This window comes from Hylaeus volcanicus, chromosome 7, assembly GCF_026283585.1.
Source record: "Hylaeus volcanicus isolate JK05 chromosome 7, UHH_iyHylVolc1.0_haploid, whole genome shotgun sequence".
Classification (NCBI taxonomy): domain Eukaryota; kingdom Metazoa; phylum Arthropoda; class Insecta; order Hymenoptera; family Colletidae; genus Hylaeus; species Hylaeus volcanicus.
Genome location: NC_071982.1, coordinates 10,659,051 through 10,673,221, shown reverse-complemented (window position 1 = coordinate 10,673,221; position 14,171 = coordinate 10,659,051). Strand labels below are relative to the sequence as shown.

Sequence of the window (14,171 nt, the reverse complement as noted above, 5' to 3'; positions counted from 1 at the left end):
TTAATTATAATAGTTTAATTTAATAATTGGAATAGGCATGCAACGTTTCACAAAACACCATTTTTGATAAAAATCAGAAACATCAAACAATCATTTTCTGGTTGAAAACTTATATAATACATTAATGAACTTCAATTTAGATAAAATATTGTTATCACTAAAAAAAAAAATTCTTGAAGAAGCATGAAATTTGAGGGGAGATGGTGGTGGGAGCAAAGTGTAACCCTTTAATTATAATAGTTTAATCTAATAATTAGCATAGGCATGCAACGTTTCACAAATGTTGCGATGGAATCCGACCGAAAATCCGGAATTCTTTGAGGACAAGGAGCGAAAGCGACGTCTGATCGCTAGAGCAATCGCCTAACTGTAAATACCAGACGATTTCCTCCTAAGTATAGCTACGGGCTACCGATTGATCATACTGCTCGCGCCCATCGAGCCGGCCACCACGCAGCTAGCGAATTTTTCTCGTAGATATTCCAGGTTATTCGAAGCAGCTCTCTTCAACGATTATTCAACTTAATCTCCTTCATCCGTTTCCGAGGCGCATTTCTTTCGAGCTATAACTGTGCCTGGGTCGTTAATCAATTGCCTTTTATTCGTGCTTCTTTTAATCGACTAACCTAGACTCGACTCGAGAAAGAAGTTATGGGGTTACGTCACTTTGTTCACCCGAATTTTCAGGATATATCGAGAATTTTTATCGAAGCGTAACAAGAATTTATGTACATTGAAGTAAATTAATGGTATTGTATAAGTGTTCGACTAGAAAATGATTTTTGTTTTTTGTTTTTAATTTCGTTCTTGTTTCGTATCTAAGGCGATTGATTGGCGTCGCAGGTTCAGATACAATTCTACAAAAAAAAAAAAAAAATGCATCTGTTAGATTTAATTTGATTTTTGGCGCCAACGTTCCAGAGCTCTCCTGCGCACGAGACATGCGCAGAAGAGATTTTCGACTATGAAAAGGGCTATTCTTTTATTATATATAGTCAAAACTGTTGCATGAAGGATTTTGCTATACAATGTTACACTTTAATAATTATAGTCACAGAAACTGCACCAAAGAGAATATACTCTTTGATTATTATAGTCAAATAGAAGGATAAGGACTATAATAGTCAAAGAGTATATTCAAAGGGTACAGTCACTATATAGTCACTATATATATAGTCGCTATATAGTCACTATATATATAGTCGCTGTATAGTCACTATATATAGTCGCTATATAGTCACTATATATAGTCGCTGTATAGTCACTATTATATATAGTCGCTATATAGTCACTATATATAGTCGCTATATAGTCACTATATATAGTCGCTGTATAGTCACTATATGTAGTCGCTGTATAGTCACTATTATATATAGTCACTATATATATATAGTCGCTATATAGTCACTATTATATACATATAGTCTATTCGAGTATAATAGCCAAAGGTCTATTAAAGTCTCTTTGACTATAATAGCCAAAGGTCTATTAAAATCTCTTTGACTATAATAGCCAAAGGTGTAACCAAAGAGACTGTAATCTCTTTTCTACCCTTTAACTATTGTAGTCTCTTTGACTATAATAGCCAAAGGTCTTTTAAAGTCTCTTTGACTATACAGCCAAAGATGTTACTCCTTCGAGAATCGGAACTTAAGTACCTTTGTAATCACTGATAAACAATTTTACTGGTCAAAAATTGGTTGTTGACGGTGAACTGAGGACGAATTATTTAAAACAGTCTTCCAAATAATTTTGTTAGTCATTGTTCGCGGTATCGTTTAACGTTTTGAGTAAAGCCTGGGCTCCGTATCAGCCAGTATCAACGCGTCCATCTTGGATCTTCGTTCAATTGGAATATGGGATTTGGTGTCACAACGTCACAACGCTCCAAGAAAGTAGTCCGCAGGCTTCATTAATTAGTAATCAGGATGTGTGTCTGCCACCGTTGAACACGATTTTGTGTACTGGAAGGTAGAGGGGAGAGAGAAAGAGAGAGAGAGAGAGAGAGAGAGAGAGAGAGAGAGAGAGAGAGAGAAGTAATGAAGAGTAGGAGTGAGAGGATTCAGAAAACAGGAGAACACTATAGGAGCGCAGAGTACTTTTACAGAGATGAAACTTTGGAATTTTCACGTCACAAAATTTGTAGCAGATTATACAACTATTATCTTTTAGCAGAAACTCTTATACTCTGTAACATAGCTACACATTCACACACTTATATAAGTATACAAGTTATATATGTTTGTACATATAAATGTATGCTTCTGTAGGGACAGATAGGCCTGACAATCGATCACTATGTTTGAAAGTAATTATCGATTGAATAGTGTTCTTGATCAACTGACGTGAATTCCTGTCGCCAAATACAGGGTGTCCCAAAAATGTTGAAGTTCCTTGAAAAGGGTGGTTCGGGAGGTGATTTGAAAGAACTTTTTCCTTTGCGAAAATGTTGTTCGAGGCTTCGTTAAGCAGATATTAACAAAAAACCTCGACCAATCAGAGCGCGCACATACCGTTGGAGCGGCCGTACTAGCGAAGGCTACACGCTAGGCGGCCGCGCTAGTACCCGAATAAAGTGACTCGACGCGCACGAAGGACATTGACGCGGCCGCCTAGCTCGTAGCCTTCGCTACCGCGGCCGCTCAACGGTATGCGCGCGCTCTGATTGGTCGGGGTTTTTTGTTAATATCTACTTAACGAAGCCCCATCCGACATTTTCGCAAAGGAAAAAGTTATTTCAAATCACCTCCCGAACCACCCTTTTCAAGATGTTACAACATTTTTGGGACACCCTGTATACAGGGTATTCCATTTCAATCAGTCCAAAGCTACTAGCATATTTTACCCTATAGACTCTTAGCACCAGAGTGCTCTACCTTGTCGACACAGTACTCTACCTTACATACCCTTACCAGCAGAATAGCTCTATCTTATCGACACAGGCCCACTCAATCATCGTGCTGATCGCTATAGTTACCTCTATACGTGATTGAGGTAAGGAAACACAATTTTTGGTTACATATACGTTCGTTTAATTTATGTTAGGCGATCTTGTATATCTGAATCTAGTAAAGACTGGAGCAACCTTTCGGTGAACGATTACTAGGGTGCAGGAAAAATATGCAAAATATACAAGCAAGTGATGCATAGAGTATACTGATATAATAAACACATAATAAACATATATGCATAACATATGTGATGTGCAAACAGATGTCAATGGCTGTGATTATGGTCGTAACGATTGATGAGTTAAGATGATAATGATAATGATGATGGTGGGTATTACGGTTTTGATTGCTGTCTCTACACATAATGATGATGATGATGACAGTGGCATTTGCACATAGTGCATACATGCAGCACACTTACATGTATTCATAAGTGCATAGAAAGTGTGTGTTCGCATAGACATCTGCAATCTAATAATTATGAATGTCTAATTACAAACTGCAAGTGTAGTTTATGATTACTGATCTAATTTATAATTAACAATTGATCGATTAATGAGTATTTTTATCATGGTTATCCCATTAATCAATTAGAGAAGTGATTTAAAAATTATCGATTACTACCCGAAGGTAGATATCAAACCTCTAAAATTATCGTAATTATCATAATTCAACTTCTGATTGTTTATTTGTACACTAATAATTGACTGATATTAAGTTAAAAAAAAGACAAAAAACATGTGGCGCCATCTCTCGGCGAAGCGCCTAAGTTTGTCGTGAAATAGTTCCAATCTTGCGCCGCTAGATGGCGCCACACTTTTCGATTTTTCTAAAAATTCAATATCAGACAATTAGTAGTTTACTAGTCGACAATTGGATGTTGAATTACGATAATTCTGATATAAAATTACATTTATATGCAGAGAAAAGTAAAGAATTTATGTTTTGAATTTTCATTTCGGTGGCGCCATCTAGTGGCGCAATGTGGAAACTATTTCACGACAAACTTGGTCAGTCCACCGAGAGATGACGCCACATTTTTCGATTTTTAAAAAATTTAAAATCGGCCAATTAGTAGTTTACAAATTAACAATTAGAAGCTGAATTATGATAATTACAATGTAGTATTATATGAATATGCAGAAAAGAGTAAAAAATATGAATATATATGAAGAAATGATCTATACTAAAATACAAATGCAATGAATAATAAACTAATATTAGTACTTTAATATAAAAAATTTTTAATATAATATTTATTTAAATATAATATTGGTTGAATATTAGGCGAAAAATTTATTGAATTATATTTAAATCCTTATGAATTAAAATTATATGTAACACGTACTATAATATAATTCCAATTAATTAATAAAGATTTTATGTATTTAAATATTAATTACTGATTGAATATTAGTCTTTGAATATGTAGTTTGATATTTTACAATCAATTGTCGTAATTCCCATTTCCTTGATAATGTAAACATGTAAACATGTAACATGTTCCTTTGGGTGTGAATCAGTGCGAATGTCATACTCGTGAAATCTCATAGAAAAGTCGCCAAAATTCCAACGCTAAAAAGTGAAGCAACGAATTTATTAAATGTAAATTTAAAGTTAAACGACATTCTGCGCTTTTATTTTACACTTTGATGATTAATTTATTTTTGACACGTAAGTGGTCCATTTTTTATTTTTTGACAGTCGAACCTAACCTGTTTCCGCAAGTGTCACTTGAAAAACTAATACATATACACATGACAAAATACCTAAATGTATACAGATGATTCCGACGTAGCATTTTAGAAAATTCATACATTGCTCAGTGAATGCAAACATAAAATGCTGCGCAGAGATATTCTAATGTTTTCATTTAACTTAATAATAAAAGTATAATAATCGAAATAAGTATAATTAATAACTATACTTGTAACAGTAATTACTAGTTACTGTTAGTAGTTTGTTCAGAGTATTTATAGTTTATGGAAATAACAATGCACTTTGCATCGTTGACAGGTGATAATTTGTCATATGATATGAAACATTTATGTTATAATATGATATTCAATCTCTGTGTTATTTGAATGTATAAATTCCTATTTTATATTACAGTTTTAAATACGTTTGTTGTGCTTGCATCAGTGCAGTCCATTAATATGGCTTCAAACAGCAAAAATGTTTACAAAGATTTGTCTGCCGCTTGCAGCAGATTTACACAAACTTTTCATAAAGTGAGTAAACGTTTCTTATAAATCATACATATCTAGATCAGGAATTCTAATGAACAAATATTATTTATAGTAAACTAATCGTAGAAAGCAAATGAATATAATATTCTAGATTCACTAATAATCCTATATATGATTAGTGGGATCATAAATAGCTAAATATAAAAAAAACAATATTGCATTCATTACAAGATGAACTATTCACCTTCTAAGACATTTGTAGCTTTCACAGCATGATGCTTTTTGTTTAATCCGAGGCTTCATCAGCCATACAATTAGTTCCTATGGGTTCTAAACAACACATTAATATCAGTGCATTCTTGGATCTCTGAAGAAACCATCTGCAATGATGGCAAAACATACTTGATCAGGCTAATATCAAGCCTAATATCAACTTATTCAACCTGTTTCAGGAATTATGCGTTACCAGTGAAGGAAATATTGTTACTTCGCCATTAAGTGTCCACATGATATTGTCTCTGCTTTCGCATGGAGCGAAGTCTGAAACTTTGGATGAATTATCTCATGGGCTTTTTCATAGCAGCAGAGATTCTATAAGCGAAGAATATTCATCTTTACTTGCTAATTTAAAAGTAAGATTACCGACAGTAGATTAAAACCAAAGTTAAATTAAAATTACAAGTGATTCGTATATTTACAAGGAGCTGAAAAATGTAGAATTGTACATAGCAAATGCGATGTACATTCAGGATGGATTTGAATTGCTAGCAGAATTTTTGGCGGTAGGTTCAGATGTTTATAAATCTTCAATTTCGAAATTGGATTTCAAACATAATATAGATGCAGCGGAGAAAATCAATGCATGGGTTGAAAAAGCAACAAATAATAAAATATATAACCTTGTGTCTTCAGGTGAATTATTTTTATAACATATGAGAAGAGAAGAGAGAATTATAACAACTGTAATAATAATAATAATGATATTTTACATAGATGATTTTGACGAATATATGAAGTTGGTACTGGTAAATGCAATTTATTTTAATGGTTATTGGTTGCACAAATTTGACGTGAAGAACACGCAAAGCAAAACATTCCATGTGACCAAAACTGATAAAAGATTTGTGCCGACAATGTTTATTAAATCTAAGTATAATTATGGTGAAATACAAACGTTGGACTCAAAGTTTATAGAAATTCCATATATGGTACGCTTACGCATATAAATCTGTTTTCATCAAACTTCATATATATATACTCAATAACCTAATATATTTTACAGACTGAAGATATTGTAATGACGATAATATTACCAAACGAGATAGATGGACTTGCAAATGTAGAGAATAATTTCTCATGGGAAGTAATTGCAAACGCAAATAAATCGAACACTGATGTCGAATTGTATCTTCCAAGATTCAAGATAGAATTCATGGTAGACTTAGAGAATACTTTACGGAAGGTATTCAAAATTTATCAGACGTATTGAATCTTTAAGAAAATCATCTTTTAATTATACATTAATTAATTATCCATTATAGCTTGGCTTGAACCGCATTTTCGAAGACAATGCAAATTTCAGCAGTATTTCAAGCATACCATTAAAGGTCGGCAAGGTTTTGCATAAAGCAGTAATAACAGTTAACGAAGAAGGTACAGAAGCTGCAGCTGCAACAGGTGCGTTTACTGTTAGTGAAAGCAAAAAACGTTCAGTGTGTATTACTTGTATATTTCATTTCAGCGGTGCAAATGAGACTCAGACGGATGATCGACATGCCAGAACAGTTTATGGTCAATCGACCTTTTATGTTTCTAATCGAATATAAACCACACAACATACCACTTTTTATTGGAAGTGTGAAAGATATAGGAAGTAATCCTAAGAAAGACGAGCTTTGAATGTCTATCTACAAACGAAGTCGACGCATAATTATTTAATCAAAATATAATTTTTTATTCTTATAATTAGATTGCGGATTTGTATGCATTTGTAGGAAATTTAAACGTACAAGAAACTACAAAATGCGCACAGTAAACAACAATATAAAATATATATTGAAAGTGAAGTTCATATTATAATATTTGTAGAGTAAAATAAATTCCTATTTAGGTTCAATTCTTGTAGGTACGTTTGCAAAGATTTTATTTTGCGTAAATATCCGCAGTCTATTTATAATATTTATAAATATACGAAAATAATATATGTCTACACATTCTTTTCAAACTGTGAACATTGTACCTATGGAAAAAATGTTTCTACAGTTACGTTTACTTTCAGTATTAATGTTTATATGTTTCAAATCTTTGTATTGCGATAATCATACAAAAATGTGTTTTATGAAAAATATAATTCAGATTTGTAAGAAATGGAAACTTGTATTTTTATCAGTAGTCTAGTATGAAGTCCTAGTCTTATCACTGGTCTTGCACATGCGCGTCGAAGAAAGCTGAGCGCACAGTTCTGTAGCTATAAGAAATAGTATATGATCCTAAAGCAACGGTTGAAGCCAAAACCAGGAAAACAATTTTTTTAGTTATAAAAAATGTCTTTTGTCTGTAAAATTATTTCAACCCCTATCCCTATGTTATAATTTATCCACACAATTAATATTATTACATGCTAAGAAGTATTTCCAATTTTCATTTACAATTTCATTTTTCATTGAGGCGGCTAAGGGCGCCAGTTTCACTGTTACTGCACTGGTCTGAGATAGCACTGAACAGTACAGTACATACAAACTACAAGACCACAGTTACAACATTTTTGTAAAAACTCTCACGTTTTAAGCCAAAGTCTGGTTTAATGAAATGATGGAGCTATTTGTTAATTTCTTAGTAAATTTGTGCTCAATGACAATTTCAATTGACAGAATTACAGTAAATTACTTTATTTTAGATACATGTTAGGGACGGGGCGCTATTGGAAGCCACTTGATTGGCTTGGACCTGACTCTAACCTGAAAATACAAAGACTGGAACGTCAAAGATTCCAACAAAAGTTTCGCTACTGTAAAACTACTGTGTGGTTCACAGTGGTTCATTGTTGACGTGAAGTGACGTAAAGTTATGGTTCGAGCGATATTTTACACATCGAATAGTCGTAAGATCGTTGATAACACTTAAAGTACTCAACATAATTTGAAATTTCTTATTATATTGATATAGAATTTTCAAAATTAACAATATCATCGCAAACTGTTTAACATATTTAATTATAGGTCATTCGTGTATTATTGGAATGAAGACGATATCAAATTTTTTTTTTTAATTAATTAATGGTCATGTTACTTATACACATAACATTTTACATTCATTTATGTACTTTGTATTTAACTACTATTGGATTAAATTGTTTTGTTATTCAATTTTGTAAACGTTATCTGAGATGTATATACTTCATTCGAAAATTTAAGCTACTTTTTCAAGGTATTTGCTTAATAGATTTATGTTTCTATAAATAAACAAAAATAGTTTAATGAATTATTATTCTTTTGGGATATTTGTATGTTTAGATTTTATGAATGTAGTTCTATAATGAATTTAAAACGTAAAGATGTTGCATTATCTCATAATATATATAACACAGGTGAACTTTGCTCTCATGACATATTTATATAGGGAGTTTTGTTTAAAAAGGAATTGTTCACTATCTCGTGAGAGAATGAAGCTATCAAAAAAAAAATCTTTTAGATTTGAGAAGTCACCAAAGATCGAGTCGATCAAAAAAAATGTTGAATGCAACATACCTTGTCAATAATTGTGTCTAAATACAAATAATAATTTCAGTATAGAATTACGAACATGATAAACACTTGCAATGTTATCGTCATTATGCTAAATAAATTGTTGAGAAGCAAAGCAAAACTATTCGTTGACTGTTAGGTTTAGAACTGATAAAGGTCAATTCTTTCTTTTTCCAGTTGGCCTTGGAAAGTAATTCAAATCCACGTTAATTGGGAGATAGTATCTTTGATCAATCATTAACTGTTCAATGTCTGTATTGTACTACAAATGTTAAACAATATCTCCTGTTATTTTTAGTGATGCTTGGTTTTATGCCTCCAATGCATTCAAAAAGTCCAATATCATTCAGTGTTCCTACTACTATTCTACTACTAACATTAACATCATTTTCAGAAGCTAGAAAGGATTTTGATGATGCAATTGATCCTAATGGAGGTTTTACATGGTCGACCACTTCTTGGAAGATCAGTCTAATCCTTTTTTTTTAGCAAGTAAACTTTATCTGAATAATATGATAAAATCACAGTGTGGAAACTTTTGGTAGAGACTGTATATGTATAAATACACATATATGAAAATCTTAATGACCCATATTTGCATCATCTGAATACTAGTACTTTCTTACTTGTATTAGCATAAATGTTATTTGAGAAATGTTACATCATAACTAAACCTTCTACCCTCAAAACAAAGTTATATTTTTCATGCATAAATATGTTGTGAGAGCAAAGTTCACCTGTGTTACATATAAGATAATCAACATATTTACATTTTAAATTCATCATATTAAATTCATTATATAGGATTTTATATTCGTAATATCTAAGTATGTAAATATTCCAAAACTATGAATAATTAATTTAATTATTTCTGTTTATTTATAGAAACATATACATCGATTAAGAAAATATCTTGAAAAAGTAATTTGATTGTTTGTATTTTAACCACATTTACATTTTTTGGCAGTACAGAGATGGCAATGGATTTTCCAAAGAGCCTATTCGCAAGAAAAATTTCCAAAAATTACAACGCATTACACGGTTGTACCCAGAGAAACAGATTCGAGATGGAAAGGTATTTTTCGGTGAAATTAATTTATAAGTATTGAGTTGCCAGGAAAGACTGTCCTCATTTTTAATAGTTAGTATTGGAATGTCTGTTAATATATTAGAATATGTCTATGAATTAATTTTTGTCAGTTTCATATAAATATGGATGTAAACATACCTAGATCTAATTGAGATAATTCGTTGATCGATATAAAAAGTCACGTCGAAAAGTTTTGATGTCGAAAGTCTGAGTAATTCTAGAACAATGGAATCTTTGAATTGCATAAATGATTGAGAAAGATTTTGCAATTCCTCTTAATAATTTCCCTTCTCTGGACAACCCAATATTCAAACAAATCAAAATAAGAAATCCTCATTGTTTTCATTCATATAGACTGTTGAACATGTCCTACAGATATAAACATGGAACGATATGTAGATGAAACAGACATCTTGATCGTTGGAGGTGGTCCAGCTGGACTATCAGCAGCGATTCAAGCACGAAAGCTAGCAGAGACCTATGGAAAAGAGCTTCGAGTTACACTTGTTGAGAAGGCTTCGACAATGGGAGGTCACATCCTCAGCGGAGCTTGTATAGATCCAATTGCTCTAAACGAACTGTTCCCAAATTGGAAGGAACTGGGTGCACCACTAAAAACTCCTGTTACCAAAGACAAATTTGCATTCCTCACTGAAAAGGGCAGGATAACGATACCAATTATGAAAGGAATGCCGATGTACAATCATGGAAACTATGTAGTCAGGTAAATAAATTGCAATGATGGCAAAGTTAATTGTATCGATAAATCTCTAAGGATATCTCTTTTCTAGTTATTATTTTCTACAGATTGGGCCATGTTGTAGCTTGGCTTGGAGAGCAAGCCGAAGCATCAGGGGTTGAGCTGTATCCTGGATACGCTGCAGCTGAAGTTCTCTACCACGAAGATGGTTCCGTGAAAGGAATAGCCACGAATGATGTTGGCATCGCCAAGGATGGTTCTCCGAAGGACAACTTTGAACGAGGAATGGAACTCCATGCAAAGTGCACAATCTTTGCTGAAGGTTGTCATGGACATCTCACGAAACAGATTTCGAAGAAACTGGACCTTCGAAAGGACTGCGAACCCCAGACTTATGGCATAGGATTAAAGGAGGTGACCGATACGAGTAATTCAAGTTGTATCCTTTGGTTAATGGATTTTTAATAGATTCTTTTGGTATTAGATCTGGGAAATTGATCCGAAGAAGCACATGCCTGGCACGGTTGAGCATACAATTGGTTGGCCATTGAATAAGAACACTTACGGTGGTTCTTTCTTGTATCATCTCAATGAAGACACACCACTTATCGCCATAGGTTTTGTTATTGGATTGGATTACTCTAATCCTTACTTACACCCATTTAAGGAGTTTCAAAGATTCAAACAACATCCCAGTATTAGGCCTGTTCTTGAAGGAGGAAGCAGGTAAATTATTAATTTTTTCTATCTCTTTCTATGTTTTCGTTTTAAATTCTGAATTGATATTTTAGAGTAGCGTATGGCGCAAGAGCTTTAGTAGAAGGGGGCTTTCAATCCATTCCTAAACTTCAGTTTCCTGGTGGATGTCTTATCGGTTGCACAGCAGGGTTTCTCAACGTTCCCAAAATTAAGGGAACGCACAATGCTATGAAGAGTGGCATGCTTGCAGCGGAGAGTGCTGTTGAGGCCATAATCGACTCAGAGACTAATCCTTCGCCTACGAAAGGCATAGAACCAAAGACTTATACAGATAAAGTAAAGAATAGTTGGATTTATAAGGAATTGAAAGCTGTGAGAAACATGAGGCCAAGCTTCCATACGAGCCTTGGTGTTTACGGAGGATTGCTGTATTCTGGTTTTTCTATGTTACTTGGTGGAAGGGAGCCTTGGACTTTATCTCATGGTGGTAAGTTATCGTTTAAAAGCATTAAGTGAAAAATGAAACTCTGTTTCTTATTACAAATAATGTTTTCAGGTCCAGATTACAAAAGATTAAAACAGGCATCTGAATGCACACCGATAGAGTATCCAAAACCTGATAACGAAGTGTCCTTTGATTTGTTATCCTCTGTGGCTCTCACAGGGACAAATCACGAAGCAGATCAGCCTCCACATCTTACATTAGCTGACGATACAATCCCAGTTACAAGAAATTTAAAGGAATTTGCTGGTCCGGAAGGTCGATTCTGTCCTGCCGGTGAGTAATAAATTTCCTTCATTTAATTCTACGATTTCAATGAAACACTATTTCTGGTGTTAATAAAGAGTAATTTGTATAATGTTTATGTATCCAAGTGTTTTTAAATGGATTAAAAGATAGAATTTTAGCCACTTTGTATTTGTGGAACAAAAAGGGCTAGACAATAATCTGCAAGACTTATCAATGCGTATAGTACGTAATTTCTTATAACGACTTATGCAATTGATTATTTAAATAGTTGCGCATGAGTTTGATCTATTAACATCTTGTCAAGAAAAATGTGTTCAAGCTCAGACTTAACACAGATCATAACATGTTGGACTTCGCTACTCGATAGTCTATGACTAACAGTTAGTCGTAGGCCAAACAGTTAGAAACAAAATCTTTTTAAACAATAAAGCAATTAATATTTATACTTAGATAACATATTATACATGTTTGAATTTGCCTTTTGATCAGCTACAAGACTACAATATAGCAATTAATATTTATACCTAACATATTTGAATTTGCCTTTTGATCAGCTACAAGACTACAATATTGCAAGTATACCATTCCATTAAAAAAAACATTCATGACTTTGAAATCTCCTTAAAAATTGACTTCGAAATAATTATTTTGTCTATCACAGTATGCCTCTTTGAAAACCAAACAATGTTTTCCTCTGATATTTTTTGTCAGATGCTTCTGTGCTGGACCAGCTAGTCCGTTTTCAGTTTTACCTATATATTTATATATGTATATTATACCAGGAAAATTAGAGATTAAAGTTAAAATAATATATATTGTACAAGCTTATACAAAAGTATAGACTTATTATCAATTTCTAAGAGAATATTATATTTATAATATATATTTCAAGGTTGAATTTGATGCTATAACTTTGTGAAAGCATTCTCCACGTGGTTAGGAAGATTCTTAAGCAAAAAGAAATAAAAGTCGACTTTTTAGACCTGCTAAACCAGACTTCTCCCCTAAATTGGAATCGTTAAACTTATATGATGACAAACTTAAATCTTTGGATTCCTTCCTTACCATTTTAAGAAATTTATTTTGAAAAATTTGCAGTAGATTTAGGACGTTATTGTATGGACTACCCCAAGCTGTTATTCCGTAGTTCCAAGTATCATTGAACAGTCTACATATAGACTGTTATTATTCTTTTTTGTGGCTTCACTTTGGACAATTTAGCGAATATAAATATTAAATATTTTGTCTCATTTATCTAGTACTAAATGTGTTTGTCCCATTTAAGACGGAAGTCAATTGTAATACCTAGATATTTGCAGAATTCAACTCTTTTTATAGTATCGTATCCATTTTTGCAATGAATGTTGTCTGATTAAAAGTGACTGGTGGGAATTAACAAATAGTCATGCGAGGAATAAAATCCTATTGCAGCAGCCATTGCCATAAGAGCATCATATATAGGGCGATTCTACCAACTGAACCACAATTCTGTTAAAAAATTAACAGGAAAATTAGAGATTAAAGTTAAAATAATATATATTGTACAAGCTTATACAATAGTATAGACTTATTATCAATTTCTAAGAGAATAGGTCCTTGTACACTGTAATAATAAATAAAATAAGTCATAAAGTCTTCTTTATATTTAAGGACATTTGGGTTTTGGGCAACTTTGCTTTTCTACATTTATATTAGAAGAGTTCTCCCTCCCCCCCCCCCCCCCCCATCTCCCCTTGCTCCGCCCACCCTCGCTTCTATATCCCCCCTCACACAGCTCCCATCTTCACCCCTCCTATTTTTCCCTCCTTTTCCTCTCCCTCTACGAATCTCGTCTGGGTTTATCGACCGATGTGTCCTTGAACTTGAACCATCCTGACACCCCTCATGGCTAGACTACCCTCGACCGATCTCAGCTCACCAATTTAACAACCTCGCTGCAGAATCTTTCATCCCCCATTATCTCAACAGACACAGGCATCCTTTGTGCGATACTTGTCCATTTCAGATTAACAAAGTACTTGAGACAATTAAAAAAAGGAATTGAAGAA

General features: G+C 33.2%; 2 protein-coding genes across 4 annotated transcripts; both read left to right on the top strand.

Moving 5' to 3' along the window:
* The first annotated feature begins 4,444 nt into the window (after positions 1 to 4,444).
* LOC128879188 (antichymotrypsin-2-like) lies at positions 4,445 to 7,507 on the top strand. Of its 2 annotated transcripts, none has more exons than XM_054128104.1 (8): positions 4,445 to 4,625; positions 5,064 to 5,182; positions 5,593 to 5,772; positions 5,842 to 6,052; positions 6,134 to 6,348; positions 6,423 to 6,602; positions 6,682 to 6,817; positions 6,882 to 7,507. In XM_054128104.1, exons 1-8 carry the CDS (start codon positions 4,604 to 4,606, stop codon positions 7,037 to 7,039), a joined length of 1,221 nt encoding a protein of 406 aa, XP_053984079.1. In that variant the 5' UTR covers positions 4,445 to 4,603; the 3' UTR covers positions 7,040 to 7,507. The 2 variants fall into 2 exon arrangements, with proteins under 2 accessions (XP_053984079.1, XP_053984078.1); XM_054128103.1 differs by lacking the exon at positions 4,445 to 4,625 and adding an exon at positions 4,774 to 4,967.
* A 579-nt stretch (positions 7,508 to 8,086) lies between these two features.
* LOC128879205 (electron transfer flavoprotein-ubiquinone oxidoreductase, mitochondrial) lies at positions 8,087 to 12,174 on the top strand. 2 transcript variants are annotated; one of them, XM_054128134.1, is made up of 7 exons: positions 8,087 to 8,240; positions 9,851 to 9,958; positions 10,349 to 10,697; positions 10,781 to 11,087; positions 11,158 to 11,399; positions 11,465 to 11,859; positions 11,929 to 12,174. In XM_054128134.1, the coding sequence occupies exons 1-7, from the start codon at positions 8,207 to 8,209 to the stop codon at positions 12,156 to 12,158; spliced, it is 1,665 nt and encodes a 554-aa protein (XP_053984109.1). In that variant the 5' UTR covers positions 8,087 to 8,206; the 3' UTR covers positions 12,159 to 12,174. The 2 variants fall into 2 exon arrangements, with proteins under 2 accessions (XP_053984109.1, XP_053984108.1); XM_054128133.1 differs by lacking the exon at positions 8,087 to 8,240 and adding an exon at positions 8,386 to 8,566.
* The last annotated feature ends 1,997 nt before the right edge of the window (positions 12,175 to 14,171 follow it).